Raw genomic sequence first — 20,110 nt, 5'->3', positions numbered from 1 at the left:
ACCAACAGAACATGCTTTTATTTTGAATTCTGCAATTATTTCCTTAGCTATTTACTTTAATTAAAATCGATCCTAGTTCCAGTAGTTTCACTACAGATCCCTTTGGGCAACTGAATATCTATTATTTTGGTCCAGCAGGAAACTAGGCCACTATTACCCATTATTTGGTTTCCCTCTCCACCAAATGAAAAATAAAGCCACAGGAAATCAAGACTACTTTTAGGGAATTTTTCTTACATCTAATGACGATTTTTGCCAGTATCAATATAGATTTAATTTGATTCTGGTGTAATGTACACAGCAATCACAATAGCCCAAGATTACTTTTATATGTTTTTTTCTACCTCTCTTTCTACAACCTTAATACAATAAAATGTAATTGGCAAATATTTCCTTTGATGTAAAACAGAAACTGAAAATAAGCAGCAGTTCCGCTATCTCACAGAGACATCACCTCCCCATAACTACAAACAGGACTGATTAGGTTCTGTCACAGTGCCATCTCAAGAGCTTCTCCATGTCCTCATTCAGGAAGTTAGAGTGAGGCAAGGGAACTCTTGTAATTCCACAGCTCTCTGAAAATCCTCTGAAATTGTGAGAAATTGGATTTATTCCCATGTCTCTCAGGGACCCTTCCATGTCTCATTGAGGGGGGACCTGAGGGTCTCTAATGCTAGAGCTGCACTGGATGTATAAAAATGCTAAGCAAGGAAGACTCAACCAACCACTCAACCACCCAACATAAAGATGGACAAACTCCAGAGCTATGTTACTCCCACAGCTTTCATTCCTCAATGGGACAGAGACTCACATATTTGAGAAAGACATCCATAGGCCACTGTAGGACTTTATATATTCATCAGTTTTAGACAACATAACTTGTTTATCACCATTACTTTTAAAATCCCCTCTTCCACACAGCTCACCCATATTCTCCTCTCTGATCTCGTAATTTTTCTGCACATGGTGGGGTGGAGGAGCAGAATTATATTTATTTCTCTTTTCTATTAGATTCTGTTGCCTTTATGTGGAATTGATTTAGAGTTGCTTAAATTGAAGACTGGCAGCTGATTTGTTGGGCTTGAACTTTGTATCTTGCATCTGGTGTTGGTGGCTAAAGTATTTTTTTTTTGGCAGTTCCTTTCCCAAGAAGAGTAAATAAGATCCATCCTTTTTGAAAATCTCATAAAATGTGTTATTTCCACTTAATGGAAACATGAGATTAACTAGTGTTGAAATTTGCGGTACACATTGTTAAAATAACATTTATTATGCTATGGGAACTATTTTGATGGCGCTAGCAGTGTTGGAAGTCTTGGGAACCACTAGACAAGATAACCATGGAACTGTGGGCAGTAGATCCACTTCTAATGACACGGGTGTTCTGAAAAATACTCACAGTCCTACTTAGAACTCAAATTTAGGGTTAATACCATTTTAAAAAATGAAATCTAATTAGCAAGAAATAAAGTGTAGTGTAGTAATGGTTGATCTCAGTCACTATTGACTGTTAATGAATCTGTTCAAAAAAAGACTCAGTCATACAGAAATAACAATTTTTTTCTTTAATTTTAAATTTTTTATAATTAATTTTTATTGGAGTATAGTTTCTTTACAATGTTGCATTAGTTTCTACTGTACAGCAAAGTGAATTAGCTATACTTATACATATGTCTCCTCTTTTATGGATTTCCTTCCCATTTAGGTCACCAAGTCAGAAATAATAGTTTTATTTTGGGTTGTTCTTAATCTTTGGACATACATTTTGGGGTCAAAACTTTAATAAAACTGAGATATTTGAAATCACTCATTATTTATTGTCACTGATTTTGTTTAACAGTTGATACAAAGTCTTTAAGAGACATTAAAATTCTGAATCCCAGATCTGCTGCCATTAGCCCAGGTAATCAAATTTAGGTTTTGTTCCTGAGAAATTGTACTAAGAAATAATTGTCTCTTATCTTTCTATTGTGGAGTGCTTACCAATTTGAGATTTTTCTGCTATTTGGATGTCAGTTTTCAACTGCTTTCAATTTTCCAAATCAGATGATAAGCTTTTATTAACTAGTGTCCTCTCCAGCAGTGTGTCTAATGCTAGTAAATCTAGTGCTTTTGAAATGGCATGTTCTGGATCTCTTGACATTAATCTCTCTTGATATTAGATATCTTGAAATTGAACGTCTCCACTCATCTAGATGAGTGATTTTAATACTTTCAGTTTTTGTGAATGAAGTATCCTTTATTCAATTGAAATCTTGAAACGGTACCTAGATTTCCCAAGTGTAAAACAATTCAAAGTGGGAGTAAGTTTGGTTGAAATGGGAGTAACAGACTTGGAACCCTGTCTACACAACCTTTTTCTCTTTGCCTGAACAAGTTTTAAGGCAATTGATCTGGAATAAATTCATTTGGCGTCAGTTCATTTAGTAGGGAGGCTTATAATTTTGTTACTCCAGCAGGTTGTTGAGCTGATAATATTTTTTTCTTATACAGCTTCATGTGGTTCTAAGTCTGCTAGCATTACCATTGCCAAACTTGGATTTATGGTTTATACATCAGATCTAAAAATTTGTTTTCATATTTTCCCACATAAAATTATACACAGAAACAGCCTAATCATTTTGTATTGAATAGGTGTCACAAGCTCATCTGACAACAGTACTTCTGGACCACTCAGCACTCCAGGTAGTTTGATTTTTAATGTTCAGCATTTAAGATGTCCTGTTGGTTATTGATTTGCTAGGACTTGATATTATTATGTGCTTCTCATGTAGCTTTGGACTTCTAAGTGCTTCTTCCCTTCCAGTACTAAAATTTAGATGACTGATTGGATATTTGAAACAATTTTTTGAATAAGAAAGATTAAATTGTATCTTAACAGAACCTAAATAAAACAATGCAACTTCCCCCTTTATCATTTTAGACATAGTATTTAAAGAACAATTTCATAAATAAATTAAGAATTTAATCTATGTCCACTCAACCTGGGTAAAGACAACCTGTAATAAAAAGAAGTGGCCTCAGGATATATAATAAACGGCATTGTGAAAAATACTTTAAAATTCTATCAAAATGTTCACTTTTTAAAATTGTTGCTGCTGTTCTATTCTGCTTGTTTTTAGACCTTGCTTTAAGATTTCATGTGTTTACTTGGTTACATAAAATGGTCAGCGCATTGGAAATAAATGATCATGGGAAACAAAGTTTCAAGGTTATGAATTTTTCCCTTTGATCAGGAGAATTGATGTTTTATATACAGATAATTGAGTTATTAGTACTATACAGTAGGCTGATTTAATAAAATATATTTTGGGTCTGTTTGGGTAGGATCTTCCAATAAAAATAGGCTACCAAAGTTCTGTTTTTGAAGTTGAAAAAATAGTTCTGTAAGGGATGTGGTGTATGTTGTTAGTTGTACATGACCCAAAGTGAGTAAACTGTTAATGATTTCTGAACATGTTGTGGCTGATTACTACAAGAAAAAATATGGGCTTCAGAGACAGTGATTGTTTCAGTGGGGGATAAAAAACCCTCACCGATGGCCATCAGTGCCAACTTTTAAATTCCCATGTAGAAGACCAAATATCATGTGTATTTAAAGTCAATATATATTTGAAATTTAAGTAATGTATGCATTGTGTTGAATAGAAAAAGGAACCCATGTTCCAGAAGCAACTCCGAAATACTCAGAAACAAATGCAATTATTGGTAAGTAAAAATGACTCTGCTTTATATCTATATTTATATGCCCAAGCCAGCCAATACCTTATGAAGTTTCAAAGTAACGAAAATTTGAAACAGGTTTAAAAAATTTTCCCTGTCCTCTATCTGTTTTACACAGCCCCCCCACAAACATACACATAAACATATATACACACACATAAATATGTAAATACACATTTATATGTATATAGAGAAATAATATAATTCTTTACATTTGAATGGTAACCCACTCAGACAACATTAGAAAGACGATCTCTTCAAAAAGCAAAACAAACAAGCAAACAGACCACAGCTTCCCTCCATATATCCCTTCCCACAGTAGAGACAATTTCCCCTTTCCACTGGAAACAAGATGTTTTTCTGCTTTTGTTTTAGCCAGAGTAGCCAACTTTGGGTATTTCCAAGGACTCAGGTATTACTTTTAGCACATTTTGAAACAAATGTACAGATTTAAGGTGGATGTGAGAATAGTACCTGTCAGTGATTTCTTTTCTTGGTACATGAACACTTGAAGAATTGAAACTAGAAGCTACATTAATTGTTCTAGATGATAATGAATATTCTACTCTAAATATTTTGTAGGCGAAGTTTCTACTTGGGGCAAAGGAGCATATAAAGCTTTCAATGGCCGTGTCTTTTCCTTTGAGTCTTCATGCACGTATACTTTCTGCCGTCACTGCGTTGAATCTGGAGGAGATTTCAACATTGAGATCAAACGAAACAACAATAGCGAGATTGAAGAAATAATGATTATAATTGACAGTAATGACATCACTATTTTTGGTGATACCATTTCAGTTAATGGAGAAAGGTAAATGTCGTAGTATTTTGAATAAAGGCTATAGAATTACTTGGAGTAACCTGAGCAAAAAGAAAAAAAATGTTTGATAAAGGAAGAGAGAGTCCTCTCCTATTTTGGTGCTCATATTGATATTTATAATAAATTCTTGTTAAATGTATAAGACTTTGCTATATGTGGGCTTGTCAGATATTATATTTATTCCTGTAACAAGGTAGGGAAAAAAAGAGTAGTTCTGTTATTTGACTATTTTGAGTATCCAGATTTGGGGCAACATGCATATTCAGTAAAACTGTTAACAGCATATTTCAATTTTCATTTCTATGTTTAATGCTAAATAAAAATTTGAGGTTTTGGAATACACTGAAACTTAGGCCTTTGTTTTTAGAAGTAGCAGTTTATATTTGGAAGGGATGACGTATTTGAATACTTTTCAGAATAAGAAAATCAGGCATGATATTCTGCTTGCGAACATTTCAAATTATTTAATCATTTTCTTCTTATACTGAACCAGTTTCTTCTTGTTCATTTCTTCAAAGCCCCAAAGATTTATTCATTGTTCCTTAAACATCTTTCCAAAATTGGAAAAACAGCCACTATGTCTCTTCTTCTGAAATGATCAGAAAAAGAAACTTGAAAATTTACTAGCAGTGTTATGTTTATGATACTAAATATAGAAATATGAATTATCAGAAAAAACGTGATGTAATAATACTGTCCTTACTGTTTATATGTACTTATATTTTGTACTTTTCAGTGTACAGATACCATACGACAATAAGTTGATTCACATTAAAAAACATGGAGAACATAATGTCCTGCATAGCCGTAGAGGAATCCTGTCTTTAATGTGGGACAAAAATAACAAACTCTCAGTAAGTCCATCTATGATTTTCTTATAGTCTTATGCCTTTGTTCTTTACTTTCAGTTATAAAAATAATGCAATATAAGAAAAATAAGAGCTAAGGTTTGTTGAGAAATCTCTATGTATCAGGCACTGTACTAAGCATTATCTAATATTTAAAATACCTTAAGTACATAATATTATTAATCTTATTTTACAGATGATGGAACTCAGGAAATTCAATAAAAGTTAAATAATCGACCCAAAGACACAGTTAGTAAGAAGTGAAGTCAGGATCTCTCCAAATTATAAATCCAGATCCTTTAGAAAAGGCCCTGTAATATGTTCCTAAGTAACCAGCTTAGGTAAAATTGAACATGAAGAGGCTCTGTCTTTTGGTTTGGTTAAACTTTGTCTTGAGATATTTTCAATATTTTATAAACATACATGTAATTTTTTTTAAAGCTTACTCTTCACAAGCAATATCCAACTTGTGGTCTTTGTGGTAACTTCAACAGCACTCCAGGTAAGATTTCAATGCATTTTGTCTCAGAAAATAGCCTCCCAAAAGGAAATTATAAAGTAATTATTCATATTTGGATAAATCTAGCAATTAACAATTTGCATTTGTCTAAAGAATGAGAAATTGTTAAAATAAAAAAATATATTTATATTTTCAAGTCCATATTTATCTTGAAAATAGTGTACATGTATAATGAATATCTTTAAGTTAACATTGCTTTCTTTTTAAGGAGATGATATCAGTGAGCACATTGACAATAGTAAAATTCCTGGTAATTGTCCCAAAGCTGTTACTAAAAGCTATCAAGTTTGTGAAGATGGAGTGCATGTAAGAAATTTATATTTCATTTAATAGCAGATTTCAGCAATATTCCCTTTGGTTTCAATTTGAATAGCCGACATCCTCTTCTAACACTCAGATCTTATTCTCTGAGTTTTGCAACTGCTTCCTCTCCAATGTCCCTGTGGTCTGTTTCTCTGCTTTAGTCTAGCTATAGATGCTAAAATAAGTATTTTTTAATGATATTTACTATATATGAGTGTAACAATTCTAATTTCCTTTGAACAGTGTTTTAGTTGCTCTGTAAACTGACATGCTTCACCTCTACATGATTATCTCTTAAAAAGGACTGACTTGACCCTTACAGTGTAGAAATTCTTGTAGTACTTTCCTAAGAACTGCTTTTTGCTCTCACTCCCTTACTTTTGCTACAGATAGCCAGTCTGAATTGTCATTTCCGGTATACTTTACCTTCTTTCTGAAAAAGTTACAGATAATCTTTTTGACTACACCACTTGAAAATAGTCATCATTTACACTGAATTTTCTGCTCTTGTGTAATTCTCTTAATGTTGAATTTGGTGGATTGCATTCATTTGACGACTGAAGGAATTTTCACATATTCTTATTTCAATCTAGAACAAAATTCTTAAGACCAAGATGTGTATGAATAGTATAGGTAGAATAGACTTGTGTTTTATTGACAATGGGTACTGTGTTTATAACCATCTTGTCATCTTCTAGCAAAGCAAATTAACGTCATCTGCTATCTTCCTTGTGAAATGCTCCTTGATCTTTGCAGTTAGAATTGCTTTCTCTTTCCTCTGTTACCCTATGTCACTCGTTGGTACTTGTGAGCTATAAAAATTTCTCATGTTTTTCTCACATTTCCTATGAGATTATGAGCTCTGTGATGACAGGAATTATGTTTTACTGTTGTGGTAGTTGTACAATGTGCGAGAACTTACTGCTGGTAGCTCAAAAATGTTAGCTTGAATGAGTATACAAATTCATGTTAAAGCCAATGTGTATTTAGTAAGAACTTACTGTGTACAAGATATTGTGTTAAGCCCAGAGATTATAAAGTTCTATTTCTTGTGCCAAAGAAACCTGTAATCTAGTGAGAAAAGTACACAAAGAATAATAGATTAAAAAGACAATCTTTGAAGATTTCATTTCACTTAATTTTATACCTCACCTGGAGGATGTTATCAGTTGTCCTAGGTCTTAACTGAAGCAAATTGTGTATTTGCTTGCTAGTAGCTTTTATATTCCTCTGAAAACAAACATAGTTAAGATAGAAAAAAGCTATGTGGTAATTAAAATAGGTTGAAATTGGAACTTTTTGTTCTTGACAACATATGTCTTTACTTCCTTAACCAATATGAGAGCAGATATGTTGTTTCCAGAGTGAGCTCACATGGCCCCCATCAAAAAAAGCACAGAATCAGTCCATTTTATTCTTTTGCTCCTCAAATATACGCAGACTGACAGTTAAAGGGCCAATATTCCTCTGTCTATGGTGGTATCAATCATTCGCCATCCCAGGCTCTGGCATTAACCATCTTTCCTTTTCTCACCCCTTCTATTTTCTCGAGTTCTAAACTTCATGGCACTTCTGCAGAAATTTTGGATGAGTTCAGGTACGACAATTTTTGTAGTCGTTATATAGCAATCAGAAGTATCAGAGGTGAAGTTTTCTTTTAGGAATCACTGTACCAAATGTAATAATTCAAAACTCCCCATTTCAACCAGTGTTCAAGAGCTTTTCCCATCAAAGCTGCAGGATATTATGCAAAAAAAATTTTTCTGAATTTATCTTTCCCCCAATACTCATTTGATTCTTCATTTTCCTGTTTTAATAAAACTTCATGCTTTATTTTGTAGCACTGTAACAAAATTATTGGAACCTACTTTGAGAAATGCGGAAAGGTTAGCACTTTATCCACCGACTACAAAATGATCTGCATTGATGAGTACTGCCAAAGTGGAGACAAAAATTCCACATGTGACACTTATGCAGAATTGTCCCGCCTCTGTGCATCAGATGGTCCCGGCACCTATGAATCTTGGAGAGATGATCCTGATGTGGTTTGTGGTATGTTTTAAATGTATTGTAGATTCCAAATCAGGAAGTTTCTATAGCGCTTAAACTTGAGCTGTGTTTCAAAGTAATCTTTTCAAATGCCTGTAAGCCCTGGAAGAACCTCAGAGATGATAGTCTTGTCTCTGACACGTACTTGTGAAGAGGTCCATTTTGTGGAGTGACTTGCCACAAGTGCTTTGTTTGAAGATTTTAATTAGGGAGTTTATAGACTTTATAATCAGTAAAAGTCACTGGGAAAAATGAATAATTCTGTGAAATTCTGTAAAAACTCTGTAAAAAATAACTGAAAAAGTTATCAAAAGTATGTTGATTAGTAATTGTTTTCTCTCAGAAAATTAGAAAACCTAAATGAGTTTCATACAAATATGAATATACTTTTCATTTATACTTAGTTCAATCTTTATAAGTTAAAATACAAATAGAACATCAATTTTAAAGTAAGGTAAAGTGATACTATATAATATACATTTCCTCCAAATTAAATATTGTGTCATAAAATAATGCATGGGAAATTGGTATAATTTAGTTACTATCTTTAAAAACCGAACTATATCTTGAAAATTAGACTCAAACAATCCCATTCAAAAAGATTCCCATTAAAATATTATGCATTTATCACATTTATTTTCCTCTAATTTCCATGTACCCATATTTCTATATTTCTCCAGAAAAACCTACATGCCCAGAAAAACATATCTACAAAGAATGTGGTCCCTCAAATCCTGCAACTTGTTCTAATGTGGTTCCTTTTCAAGATATTGAATGTGTGAGTGGCTGCACCTGCCCAGAAGGTAATAATACTTACACTAAAACAATTGAAAATGAAGTAATTCAGTTATAGTGGGATCTTGTTTCTAACAAGATATTTAATAAATAAATTATTACCTATTTATAATCTAGCATACTGCAGGGGAGAGGTAGAGAGACTTTTAAGGTTAATGAGCATTTCTATCTCTACAATACCTGAGGGCCATGGTACTACACAGGGGATTCACTAGCCCTGTATTAGCCTCAGTAGCACTGCTCTGTGGCTCCAAAAATTATCTATACACTTTCCAGTTCTCAGTTTCTTAGATAGAAATTATCATTTTAAGTGCCTGTTTACACGAAAGAACAACCTCAAAAGCGATTTCGCAATACACTGCTTGAGAATTTACCGATGTTTATATAGCTTTGAGATTGACTGTATATAATGTACTCTAGGTTATCTATTGGATGATATTGGAGAGAAAGGGCGATGTGTGTTGAAGGCTGACTGTCCTTGTGAATCTAATGGAAAGGTGTATCAATCGGGAGATGTCCGTGCAGGTGTTTGTGGTTCTCAGTGGTATGTCTGTGCTTTTTGTCTACATTTTATTGATAGTGAAATAATACTAATATTTTAATATAATTTGAAGTAATTCCCTAAATCCATACATAAAATAAACTTCTCAGAAACAAAAAGCAATCTGGCATTTTCTGTGTTGGTATTCTGTCTTTCACTTTTTGAGGAAAGTTTCGTATGTTTTATGTAAAATATAGGAGCTTTCTGTGTATCTTTAAAAGATAATTTTTTTTACTAATTGAAATAGTGTTTTGAATAGTAAACCAATTGGTGGTTGCAAAATAGAGCAAAGAATAATACAAAAATATGGTTACAGTAATGAAACAGTATGCTAATTGCCAAGAATATTTAAAAATATACAATTAGAAACAACCCAGTAATTTTTATATGAGGCTACCTTCGTGAAGATATGTTTAATCCAGAGTGGATTTTAATGTGCCAAAAGTTACTGTAGATTATTTCTCTTTTAGTTGAGTAGCTTGATTCTTACTTTTGCATTCAGGAGCAGTATGCTGACCAGAGAGATTTCCCTATTCCTCATTATGACTTTTCTCTGGAACTCCAAATACCTACAGGACTTCAGAGGACTTTCTAGAAATGTACTATGTCCTTGGGAAATAAACTGACTCAGTGAAAACTAATATATTATTTATACTGTAATATTTTCTCAGTAAATAGGCAATGTTCTGTTAGTCGGGTAATAATACATTAATAATAATTACGAATAACAAGAGCTGTGATTTATTGAATGTGTATAGCTGTGCTGTCCAACAGAAATATAACGTGAGCTACAAATATGGCCCATATATATAATTTGACACTTTTAGTTGATGCAGTTTTAAAAAGCAAAAAGAAACAAACAAGTGGAATTAATTATAGACAGTCACTTTACATATCCAAAATATTATCATTTCAACATGAAATTAATATAAAATGTGGAGAGATTTTATGATCTTTGTTCATATTAAGTCTTAGAAGTCTGTGTGTGTTTTGCATTTACAGCATATCTCAGTCTGGACTGACAAGCCACATTTCACGTAATCAATAGCTATAAGTCTCTATTCTATATGGGACAGTGCAGGTCTACAATGTGGCATATAGCAGGTGTTTTAATACTAATAGTGAAATGTATTGCATTTAAATAAACTCCTGAAATCTAGTTTATAAGTTTTTATATGTTTAATGCAGGCAGAAATTATTATTTTGGTCAATGGAATTAGAGTCTTTTAAAATACCAGGATGCCACCATCAGTGAGACATTTTATCAGAGCTGAGATGTTGGGTGGGGAATGAAAATGGTGTAATAAAACTTAACTAGACGTCTTAGTTTAAGTTGTGATTTTTTAAATGCTGTGTTATTTATTTTCACCATAGAAAAAGCATAATTGATGACCTTTAACATAACCATTTCATTTTAACAGCACATGCCAAGAAGCAAAGTGGTCTTGCACTGAAATGTTATGTCCTGGAAGATGTAAGGTGGAAGGAAGCTTGATTACCACCTTTGATGGTGTTAAATACAATCATCCTGGAAACTGTCATTTTTTGGCCATCCATGTATGTAATAGTCTACAACACTTGAGAAAACTGATACGGACACCAGGCTGTTTCTCAGCCATTAAGACACAATCTTCATCTCCCCCATCCTCCCCCTCCCAGTCCTCTAAGGCATCTTCCATCCTCGAGTTGAACTCCCTTTGTTATACAACAACTTCCCACTGGCTATCTATTTTACAGTTGGTAGTATATATATGTCTGTGCTACTCTCTCGCTTCGTCTCATCTTCCCCTTCACCCCTCGACCCCTCCCAAACCTTGAGTTCTCCAGTCCATTCTCTGTATCTGCGCCCTTGTTCTTGTCACTGAGTTCATCGCTATTTACTATTTAAAAAATAACAAAAGCCCTTCAGTCATTGGTTACGTATTTCAGTATTTGCTTTCTGTCACATACTGACACTGGCAATCATTATTACCTGTGCTCCTCAGAAATTCCTTGCTAAACAAAAACAATCAAAACCTCCTTCATTACTAATAATTTTCTAAATACACCAGGAAAAGATTTCCTTTTCCTACTTTTCTTTGTATGTGTTCACTAATGCCTCAAATGAGACCGTCTTTTACATTCCGTAAAGCATCTTCCTCTTTTTAGTTTTTATAATACCATATAATAGTATGATAGAGGTCATCCTTACATTTAAACTCTTTTCAGTATCAAAATTTTAAGTGATCGGAATTTCAGTAAATGAGGGATTCCATTTCATAGCTTGTGCTTTTAGCCAGCATGAGAATAAGCAATTTTACTTAATCTTCCTGGTCAGAAACAAAGATGACCAGAATCTGTGGGTCCTGAAGTGAAAGATGTGGGTCAATGTCCAATAATCTGAAAAATCTAGTTGCTGCTATTAAAAGTCAGTTTTCCAAATCTTTCCGTTTTTTATACTCCTCATATAATCCATGAGGCTAGGGGATGGACAAAGTGAGAGAGAAATAAGTCAAAATATATAGAATATTTGCTTCCTATAGATTAGAGATTCCTACATCTTGAAACAAGAACTGAAAGTCAATGTTTGACATGACATATTATGGGTTTACAATTAAATACCTCTCCCATTGGATTTACATTGACATCATGAATTTTCCAAATGATAAACAAGCTATGTGACCTCTAAGTCTTATTAGTCTCAATAATGCAGCATAATTCCCATGGAGAAGACAAAAAAGTAAAGCTAAAAGAAAAAAAATGATGCTATGAAAATCCACCAATTATAGATTATTTAGATAGTCTATATCTGATGCAAAATACTTGGACCATCTGTAAAGCTCTTGGCCAATCCTAGACTTTACTATGGACTGAACTATGTTTCTAGTCTCAGAGCAGACTGATAAGATGTAAGCCTTCTGCAATTTAAAATGCAAACATGCATTGTGAATGAATCACATAGTAATAGCATATATTCAATGACATTTTAATAAACGTTTACATGAAATGTATTTTTTAACAGGATAAAGATTGGTCTATTAGTGTTGAACTTCGTCCATGTTCGAGTGGTCAGTCAGGAACCTGCTTAAATAGTGTTACACTCCTCTTGAGTTCGGTAAGTAGTCAGTTTCCTAAAGCAAAATCGAATCAATTACTCCACAAATTCAGCATTTTGGAGGTTGAGAAAGAGAGGTTTTACTGTGTAAATTAAAAGCATAAGCAAGATTGATAAAGTCTCTGGAAGAGCTGGATAGTTCCAAGGATCCTTAAGTATATCAAAATTACCATAGACACATAACTAATGTGTTAATTACAGGTCAACCTTATGTGCTTATTAGATTATTAAAATCTATGGCCCATTTAAGAAGACATTTATATTTGTTTAATATTTCGTGCATTTGGAATTATCATTTTAAGTGGAGATGACCTATAAAGGGAGGGAGGTCACCTAACTTGATCTTTGGTACTTACAAGTGTTTCAACCTTTGGAAATTCAAGTTACCTTCTTGAATCTTTAGTTTCCTCATCTACAAACCAGGAATGAAAAATCCTTTATAATCCTTTTCAAATAATTGATATAAGAAATGCTTTAAAATTTTTCTATATTTTAGATATTTATAAGTTAATCCGTTACAATTAAACTTTTATGGCAAAAAATTTCAGGATCATATATTACACTAAAATGAATTAATATTATATATTAATATGAACTAACAATGTATTTTAAATGTTAGTCTGTTCCAGTTGACAAATACGTATTCAATAGAGATGGAACAGTCACAAATGACAAGATTAGAAATCAAGGTTATTATTATTCAGGTAAGTTTAATAATACCATTTTAAAATAAATGTAAAATACACTAATTTATTCAATTTTAAGGATATTAAATTTTTTTTTAAATCTATTAAAGTATAAAACCATTTTAAGAAATAAAAAACTGTTTAATATGTTAATTATTGCTTTTAATATAAATTATTATTTTAACAGACAAAATACAGATCTCCAATGCATCTTCCTCATACCTTCAAGCAGAAACATACTTTCATGTAAAAATGCAAATACAAATTATTCCTGTGATGCAATTATATGTTTCCATGCCACCCAACCAATTCACAGACACTGTAGGTAAGTTGTCTAGATATGTTTTTATTTCCAAGGTGTTAATGTAACCATCTATTGTAATTTTCAGTTGTCTCAATTAATGAAATTAGGCCATAAAGTGTTTTTACTTAACTTTTCCTTCCATATTGCAGTAAAATAATTCCAACATACACTGAAGACAGTTTTATTTATTGCAAAAGCTATTTCTTAATGGTTTTCAATAACAAACATTTTAAGGTTTTTAAATTAAGGATTTATTGAGATTTGATAATATGTTATATCATTTTGCTAATATATGTTTCTAAAGCTTTGACTTCTAGAAGAATAAGTGAAAATACAATGGATATAACATAAATCTTTTGAAAATCAAGTTTCAAATTCAAGCTATAGTATAACTTGTCTTTCTACTCATAGATTACATTTCGTTTACTGAGGTTTTCTATTGTAGAAATCAGCTCTTACATACAGTCACAAATATCAAACAAAACAAAGAAACAATGGCAGCCCCCACAGTTACTCACTTAAAACCATCTAAGTTTTTGCAATATATTTTTGCTTAAGAAGGTGACTTATTTATACATAGGAAAATAATGTAACTCATGGGTCAGAAGGGTCCTGATGAGAAAGGCAGCTAGCCGTTAACATGATTCAGCTCTCCACACTGAAACTGAAAGTATGCAGTCAAAACTTTCTACTTTGCACATGCTTTGTAAAGCCTTGTCAAAGGAGGTTAATTTACAGCAACAAACAGGAAGAATGTCAAATATTCATGTTAAATGGTGTTAATGCTCCTGGAATTATAAAAGGAGGTATTAATCTGATGTGAAATGAAATTTTACTTATATGTATAAAGACTAACCAAGACATACTCTCAGGTGGCTTATACATGTTTTGATTTGAGCAAAGAACTGAATATGAATCCAAAAAGTTGAGAAGATGAGAAGATGCTAAGATTTGTTCTGTGCCCTGTACAGGACTCTGTGGTTCCTACAATAACAGAGCAGAGGATGATTTCACATCAAGTCAGAACATATTAGAGAAGACATCTCAGGCATTTGCTAATTCTTGGGAAATGATGCCTTGTCCTAAAGGAAACACTGCTTCATGCATCAGTATAGAAAAAGGTAATGTTAATTGAATGTCAAACTCTGTAATTAGATATTTGGTATTGGAATTATAAATTTATTCGGGTAATAATACAAGACTACCAGATAATCCTGGCTTCAGCTAGTGTTTGTTGTACCATCCCAGTTTTAGAGGGAACGGTGGAGAAACAATCTGGCTGGTTGATGACGCTCTTAGAAAACAAGTCTCTTATAGTGGAATGGAGGGAGGAAAAGACAGTTGTCTTTTTCTATGCCCACTCTTTTCCTCCTTATACAGTTTTCTCCATGGTCATAGAATAATAGGGTTAGAGGATACTTTACTGATTGCTTAGTTTGTTATCATTCCTATTTTTTTAGTTGCAGAAGTGATCATTTCTTTGAATAGCCAGATTCACCCAAACTGCTGAGACACTTAATGATGCAGCTGTAGTTAGCGCTAGGTCTCCTAATCACTGCCATCGTGTGTATTAATTAAACCAAACCCCAAATATAGATCTTAATGGGAAAACTGTACACTTGTATGATTCAGCTCATGCTTTAGCTTACCAAAGACTTTCATACATATTCCACAAATATCGTGAAGGACATGGATGAGGTCATTATCCCCATTAATGTAGGTGGTGATAATGGAGATTAGATAGGGTGTTGTTAACAAGGTGTAATCGAAGTGTTTTCAGTCCAAGTGTTTCTCTGATTGTTCCCCTAGTATTGTTGATTTTAATACACACTTCATTTCGTGTTGCTTCTTTCGTAAGTAATGGAGTGTAGTGGAAGGTAAGTTAAAGTATATTATGATGATATGTTAATTAGTTATTTCTAAATTAATCTGCATATTTGAAACAAATGTCTGATCAGTTTATAATAATATTGTAAAATTACTAAAGCGATTCCTTTTGAAAGTTTCATCTATTTGTTTTGATTTAAAGGATGAGTTGATAAATACATTAACACCAACATGGTAATACATATTTCAGGGTTTTAATTGTTATTTTGTTTTGTGGGTGTTGCAGTGAAAAACAAGCTGAGCATAGGTAAAAAATATGTATATGTCATAAGAAACTAAGTCAATTTATGTTAAGCAGACTATATGTTAATACTTTTGAAAGAGACGTAAATGACTCTCAAATTTTCAGTGTTTTATATGTAACAATAAAATAAAATACAGAAAATTAAACTATACTTTAAGAAGATGTTAGTAATGTTTACCTAAAAAGCAGTGATACTTGGTTGCAAGTTTGTCAAAATTTTAGAAATAATTGGCCTCAATGTCCTTTTAATAGGTCCAGTCATCTTCCTTTACTGCTTCCTGGTGACAGTAACTTTTAAAGGCCAATCAACAAGTACTTTAAAAAAATTTAGCAATGTTTATCCTACTCATGGTCATCATCCTTAAGAATCTGCAAATCATTGAGCAAAACATTTTCTACTCAGATGCCATTTTTGTGAATTTTCTCTTCTTAATTTAATATGACTAGTTATTTATTTAATTTAGCATTACTAGTTATTTATGACTAGTTATTTAATATAAGTAGTTATTTATAAACCAACCAAATATCAATTAAACATTTAAAAATAAAATCAGTGTATTTGAATTATTGATACTGGTTGTCCTGATGTATGAAGGTCAGAAACACTGATCTGACCTTCTGGGGTGACAGTACCAACCTTTTGTAATTTGACGTAAATACTTATTTTATATTAAAAGGTACATAAATAAATATTCTGGTTCCTTTTTCACATTTTTATATAGAAACTGGATTTCAGAAAAAGGTTAACTCATTTAAAAGTCCAAACCTAATAAAGATTTGCCTCTTTGTTTAAACTGTATCAAGCTATTTTTTATATACTGATAACATATTATAGCAAAACACTTTAAAAACACAATTGTTTTAATAAAGACAAAACTCTTTAAAAAATTTACACTCTCTTTTAATCTAAAAATTATGACATTATTGATCTAATATGAGGGGCATTAATTTTCTTCCAGAAAGATTTGCTGAAGGGCACTGTGGAATTCTTCTTAGTTCAAGCGGGCCTTTTGTTTCCTGCCATTCAATTGTGGATCCTAAACCATATCATGAGGTATGTGCGGGTCTAATATTAACAGCTCTTTTTAAGAAATATTTTGATAATATTAAAAGAAGCGTGAGATATTAAAAATGTTCAAGTAGCAGCCATTGTCAGTAGATTAAGATATGTGTTTAACATTGGATTATAATAATTTATTCAATAGTTAGCTATACCAACTCAAAAAAAAGAGGTACTGGAAAATAACCCCAAATGAGAAAAATCTTGAATAAGTTTCTCTTTGTCTTTTCTAAGTTCTTGGAAAACTCAGTTAATATTTGACTTGCTATTTCGCATACTTTTGAAAAGAAGTAATTCCAAAAGTTTCAAGGACAAAACTTTTTCAGGGAAGTAGATTGGTTATGAACTGATTTGTTATATACAGTTTACCTGTTCTGAATATTTTTGTAATATAAATTTGTTTCTTATTTTAAAGGAATGCGAAAAATACACTTGCACTTGTGAAAATAGTCAAGATTGCCTGTGTACAATTTTAGGCAACTATGTGAAAGCATGTGCTGAGAAGGGAACTTACATTGTAGGATGGAGAGCTGAGCTATGTGGTAAGCAGGATAGCTGCTTTAGATAACTCTACTTTCTTCTCAATTTTACAATTGTGAGTGTGTGTGTATGTTGTATTTTAGGCATGTGTATTTATAAATTTGTACTTGATTCTTTTCAAGGATGATTTTCTGTTTTTTTAAAAATATGTTTGTGCAATCCTTGCATATTTACCTTTTGGTTTATTTCTTCTATCTTGATTAAACACATTCTATTTTAACAAAAATAGAATATATGTGCATTTATATATAAATATGTTTCTGTTTGAACTTTGTATGATAAAATTTAAATAATGTTCTTACCTGCATTTTTAATTGATAGTCAAATATTAATACCTTATTTTGAAGAAATAAATTAGTAAAATAAAGGCTCAACTACCACGGTTATAAAATCTTACTTTGGGGCCTCCCCTGGCAGTCCAGTGGTTAAGACTCTGCGCTTCCATTGCAGGGGGCACGGGTTGGATCCCCAGTCAGGGAACTAAGATCCCGCATGCCACGCATCCAGAAAAAAGAAATATTACTTTGTTTTAAAATATTTACTATACTAAAGTCAGACAGAGAAAGAAAAATACTGTTATCACTTTTATGTTATCACTTTTATGTGGAATCTGAAAAATAAAACAAACTAATGAATATAACAGAAAAGAAACAGACTCACAGATATAGAGAACAAACTAGTCGTTACCCGTGGGGAGAGGGGAGGGAAAATATAGGGGGTAGAAGATTAAGAGGTAAAAACTATTTTGTATAAAATAAATAAGCTACAAGTATATATTGTACAGCACAAGGGATGTATCAAGTATTCTATAATAACTATAAAATAGAGTATAATCTATAAAAATTTTGAATCACCGTCTTGTACACCTGAAACTAATATAATATTGTAAATCAACTATACTCAGTAAAAAAAAAAAAGTGAAAAAATTGTATTAGAAGGCTGATAAATCCTTCACTTAGTGAAAAAAATGTTTATTGCACTATTCAAATATGACTTTAGAAAAATGCTTGGTTTACAGAAAAGAAAAACTTTTGTAGAAACACATAACTACAGATAATGCTTAATACTGCATAGCCAATATTCAGTCAGTAAGGTCTGTCAAATTCACGCCTAAAATTTCTCTCATATCCATTCATATCTTTCCATTTATATTGCCACCAACCTAGTTCAAAAGCCATCATTTTTCCTCTTGGGTGATTGCAATTGCCTCCTTCAATATCCAGTCTTGGGTCCCTCTAATCTAATTTCTGCAGAGAAATCCGTATAATCTTTAAAGTAAAACCAAATAAAAGTAACCTGATATATGACATTCCAGTCTAAAACAAGTCAATGGCAATTCATTGCTTTCAGGCTAAAGACCAAGCTGCTTACAAGGGCCGTGCAAGTTCTAAAGGCTACTTGTCTCTTGGCTTATAGTTTCTATTCTTCTACTTGCACTTTGATAGAATTTCCCTCTCTTCTAACTTAGGCTGTTCTCTTGACATGGAATTACCTTTCTCCAGGCTGTCTTCATGCTGTCCCTCTACACCTCCTTTTTGCTAAGTTCAGGCACCCAGCTGTACACACGTAGAGCTTCCTACCTTGTTTTTTAGCATGTACCACAATTGCCCTTTCCCCAGGAATATAAGCCACATGAGGGCAATGTACTGCCTATCTTGTTTATAGGCTTTATCCTCAGCAGAATGTGTAAACATTGTAGTAGTGTCTCAATATTGACAGAAAAAAAAGGACAAGTACCTTTTCCTTGATTATTCATAATCCCAATTACGATTAATTCACTATAATACCTACAAACATCAAGTTGAAGTAAGATTATTAATTTTCCTGGATATTTACATGTTGACTATTTTTTCCTATATCAACAGATCAACCTTGTCCAAGTGGCCTAGTTTTCAAGTACAATGTAAAAACCTGCAATAGTTCCTGCCGATCCTTGTCAGAGAGAGATAGGAGCTGCGATATGGAAGAGGTTCCAGTTGATGGATGCACTTGTCCTGATGGAATGTACCAGAATAATGAGGGAAATTGCGTTCCAAAATCTCAGTGTGACTGCTACATAAATGACGAGGTCATGCAACCAGGCAAACTCATCCATATTGATGACAATATATGGTATGGAAATTACATACATACTTGTTACGACTTTGAAATCAAGGGACTGTGCTTTTCAGAGAAATGGTCTTTTGCTAGCATGAAGTCTTCTTTAGACCTGTCATATTTTAAATTTTGTATGTCTTACTAAAGTTCAATATTACGTCTTTTACCTGGAGTGTTCACTGCAGTGTAATGGCCATCGCTGATTTATCCCACTCTTGTTTGGTTTTAAAGACAGTAGAAAAATATTCTAGCAGCTACTACATAATGCAAAATGATTTTATATTCAGACAATGTTTCCTAGTTGTCTCTCAGCATTTATCATTCAATAAACAGTTTTCAAAAAATATCTACTGTGTGCCAGGCTTTGTGCTGAGCACTGGAGTGACAAAGATGAGTGATCATTGTCTTGGACTCAGAGTAAGCATGATGCTGACTATTGCAAGAAGATTTGTATACTACCATATGGTACCAGAAAGGGCCAGTTGCTACCTTAGGAGATTAAAAAGAACTTCTCAGAGAAGACCAGCATTTCAGTTTTCCTAAGGGATGAATCTTTTTCCCGACAAAATTGGGGTGTGAAGAGTGACTTCCAGTGGAGT

At 32.8% G+C, this 20,110-nt stretch overlaps 1 protein-coding gene across 1 annotated transcript in view; it reads left to right on the top strand.

Annotated features, from left to right (window-relative positions):
- Positions 1–20,110, top strand: part of MUC19 (mucin 19, oligomeric) — a 154,241-nt gene that overhangs the window by 6,000 nt on the left and 128,131 nt on the right. Inside the window, exons 2-18 of the mRNA XM_057704185.1 lie at positions 2,635–2,685; positions 3,649–3,708; positions 4,306–4,534; positions 5,280–5,397; positions 5,833–5,893; positions 6,120–6,217; positions 8,056–8,266; positions 8,944–9,066; positions 9,479–9,602; positions 11,021–11,156; positions 12,601–12,693; positions 13,313–13,397; positions 13,567–13,704; positions 14,655–14,804; positions 16,774–16,868; positions 17,290–17,416; positions 19,280–19,526. Of these exons, the coding sequence (XP_057560168.1) occupies positions 2,635–2,685; positions 3,649–3,708; positions 4,306–4,534; positions 5,280–5,397; positions 5,833–5,893; positions 6,120–6,217; positions 8,056–8,266; positions 8,944–9,066; positions 9,479–9,602; positions 11,021–11,156; positions 12,601–12,693; positions 13,313–13,397; positions 13,567–13,704; positions 14,655–14,804; positions 16,774–16,868; positions 17,290–17,416; positions 19,280–19,526 (2,146 nt within the window). The remainder of the gene's footprint in view (positions 1–2,634; positions 2,686–3,648; positions 3,709–4,305; positions 4,535–5,279; positions 5,398–5,832; positions 5,894–6,119; positions 6,218–8,055; positions 8,267–8,943; positions 9,067–9,478; positions 9,603–11,020; positions 11,157–12,600; positions 12,694–13,312; positions 13,398–13,566; positions 13,705–14,654; positions 14,805–16,773; positions 16,869–17,289; positions 17,417–19,279; positions 19,527–20,110) is intronic.

The sequence above is a fragment of the Hippopotamus amphibius genome, chromosome 12, assembly GCF_030028045.1.
Source record: "Hippopotamus amphibius kiboko isolate mHipAmp2 chromosome 12, mHipAmp2.hap2, whole genome shotgun sequence".
In the NCBI taxonomy this organism is placed as follows: Eukaryota; Metazoa; Chordata; class Mammalia; order Artiodactyla; family Hippopotamidae; genus Hippopotamus; species Hippopotamus amphibius.
This window is presented reverse-complemented; position numbering and strand designations above follow the sequence as displayed.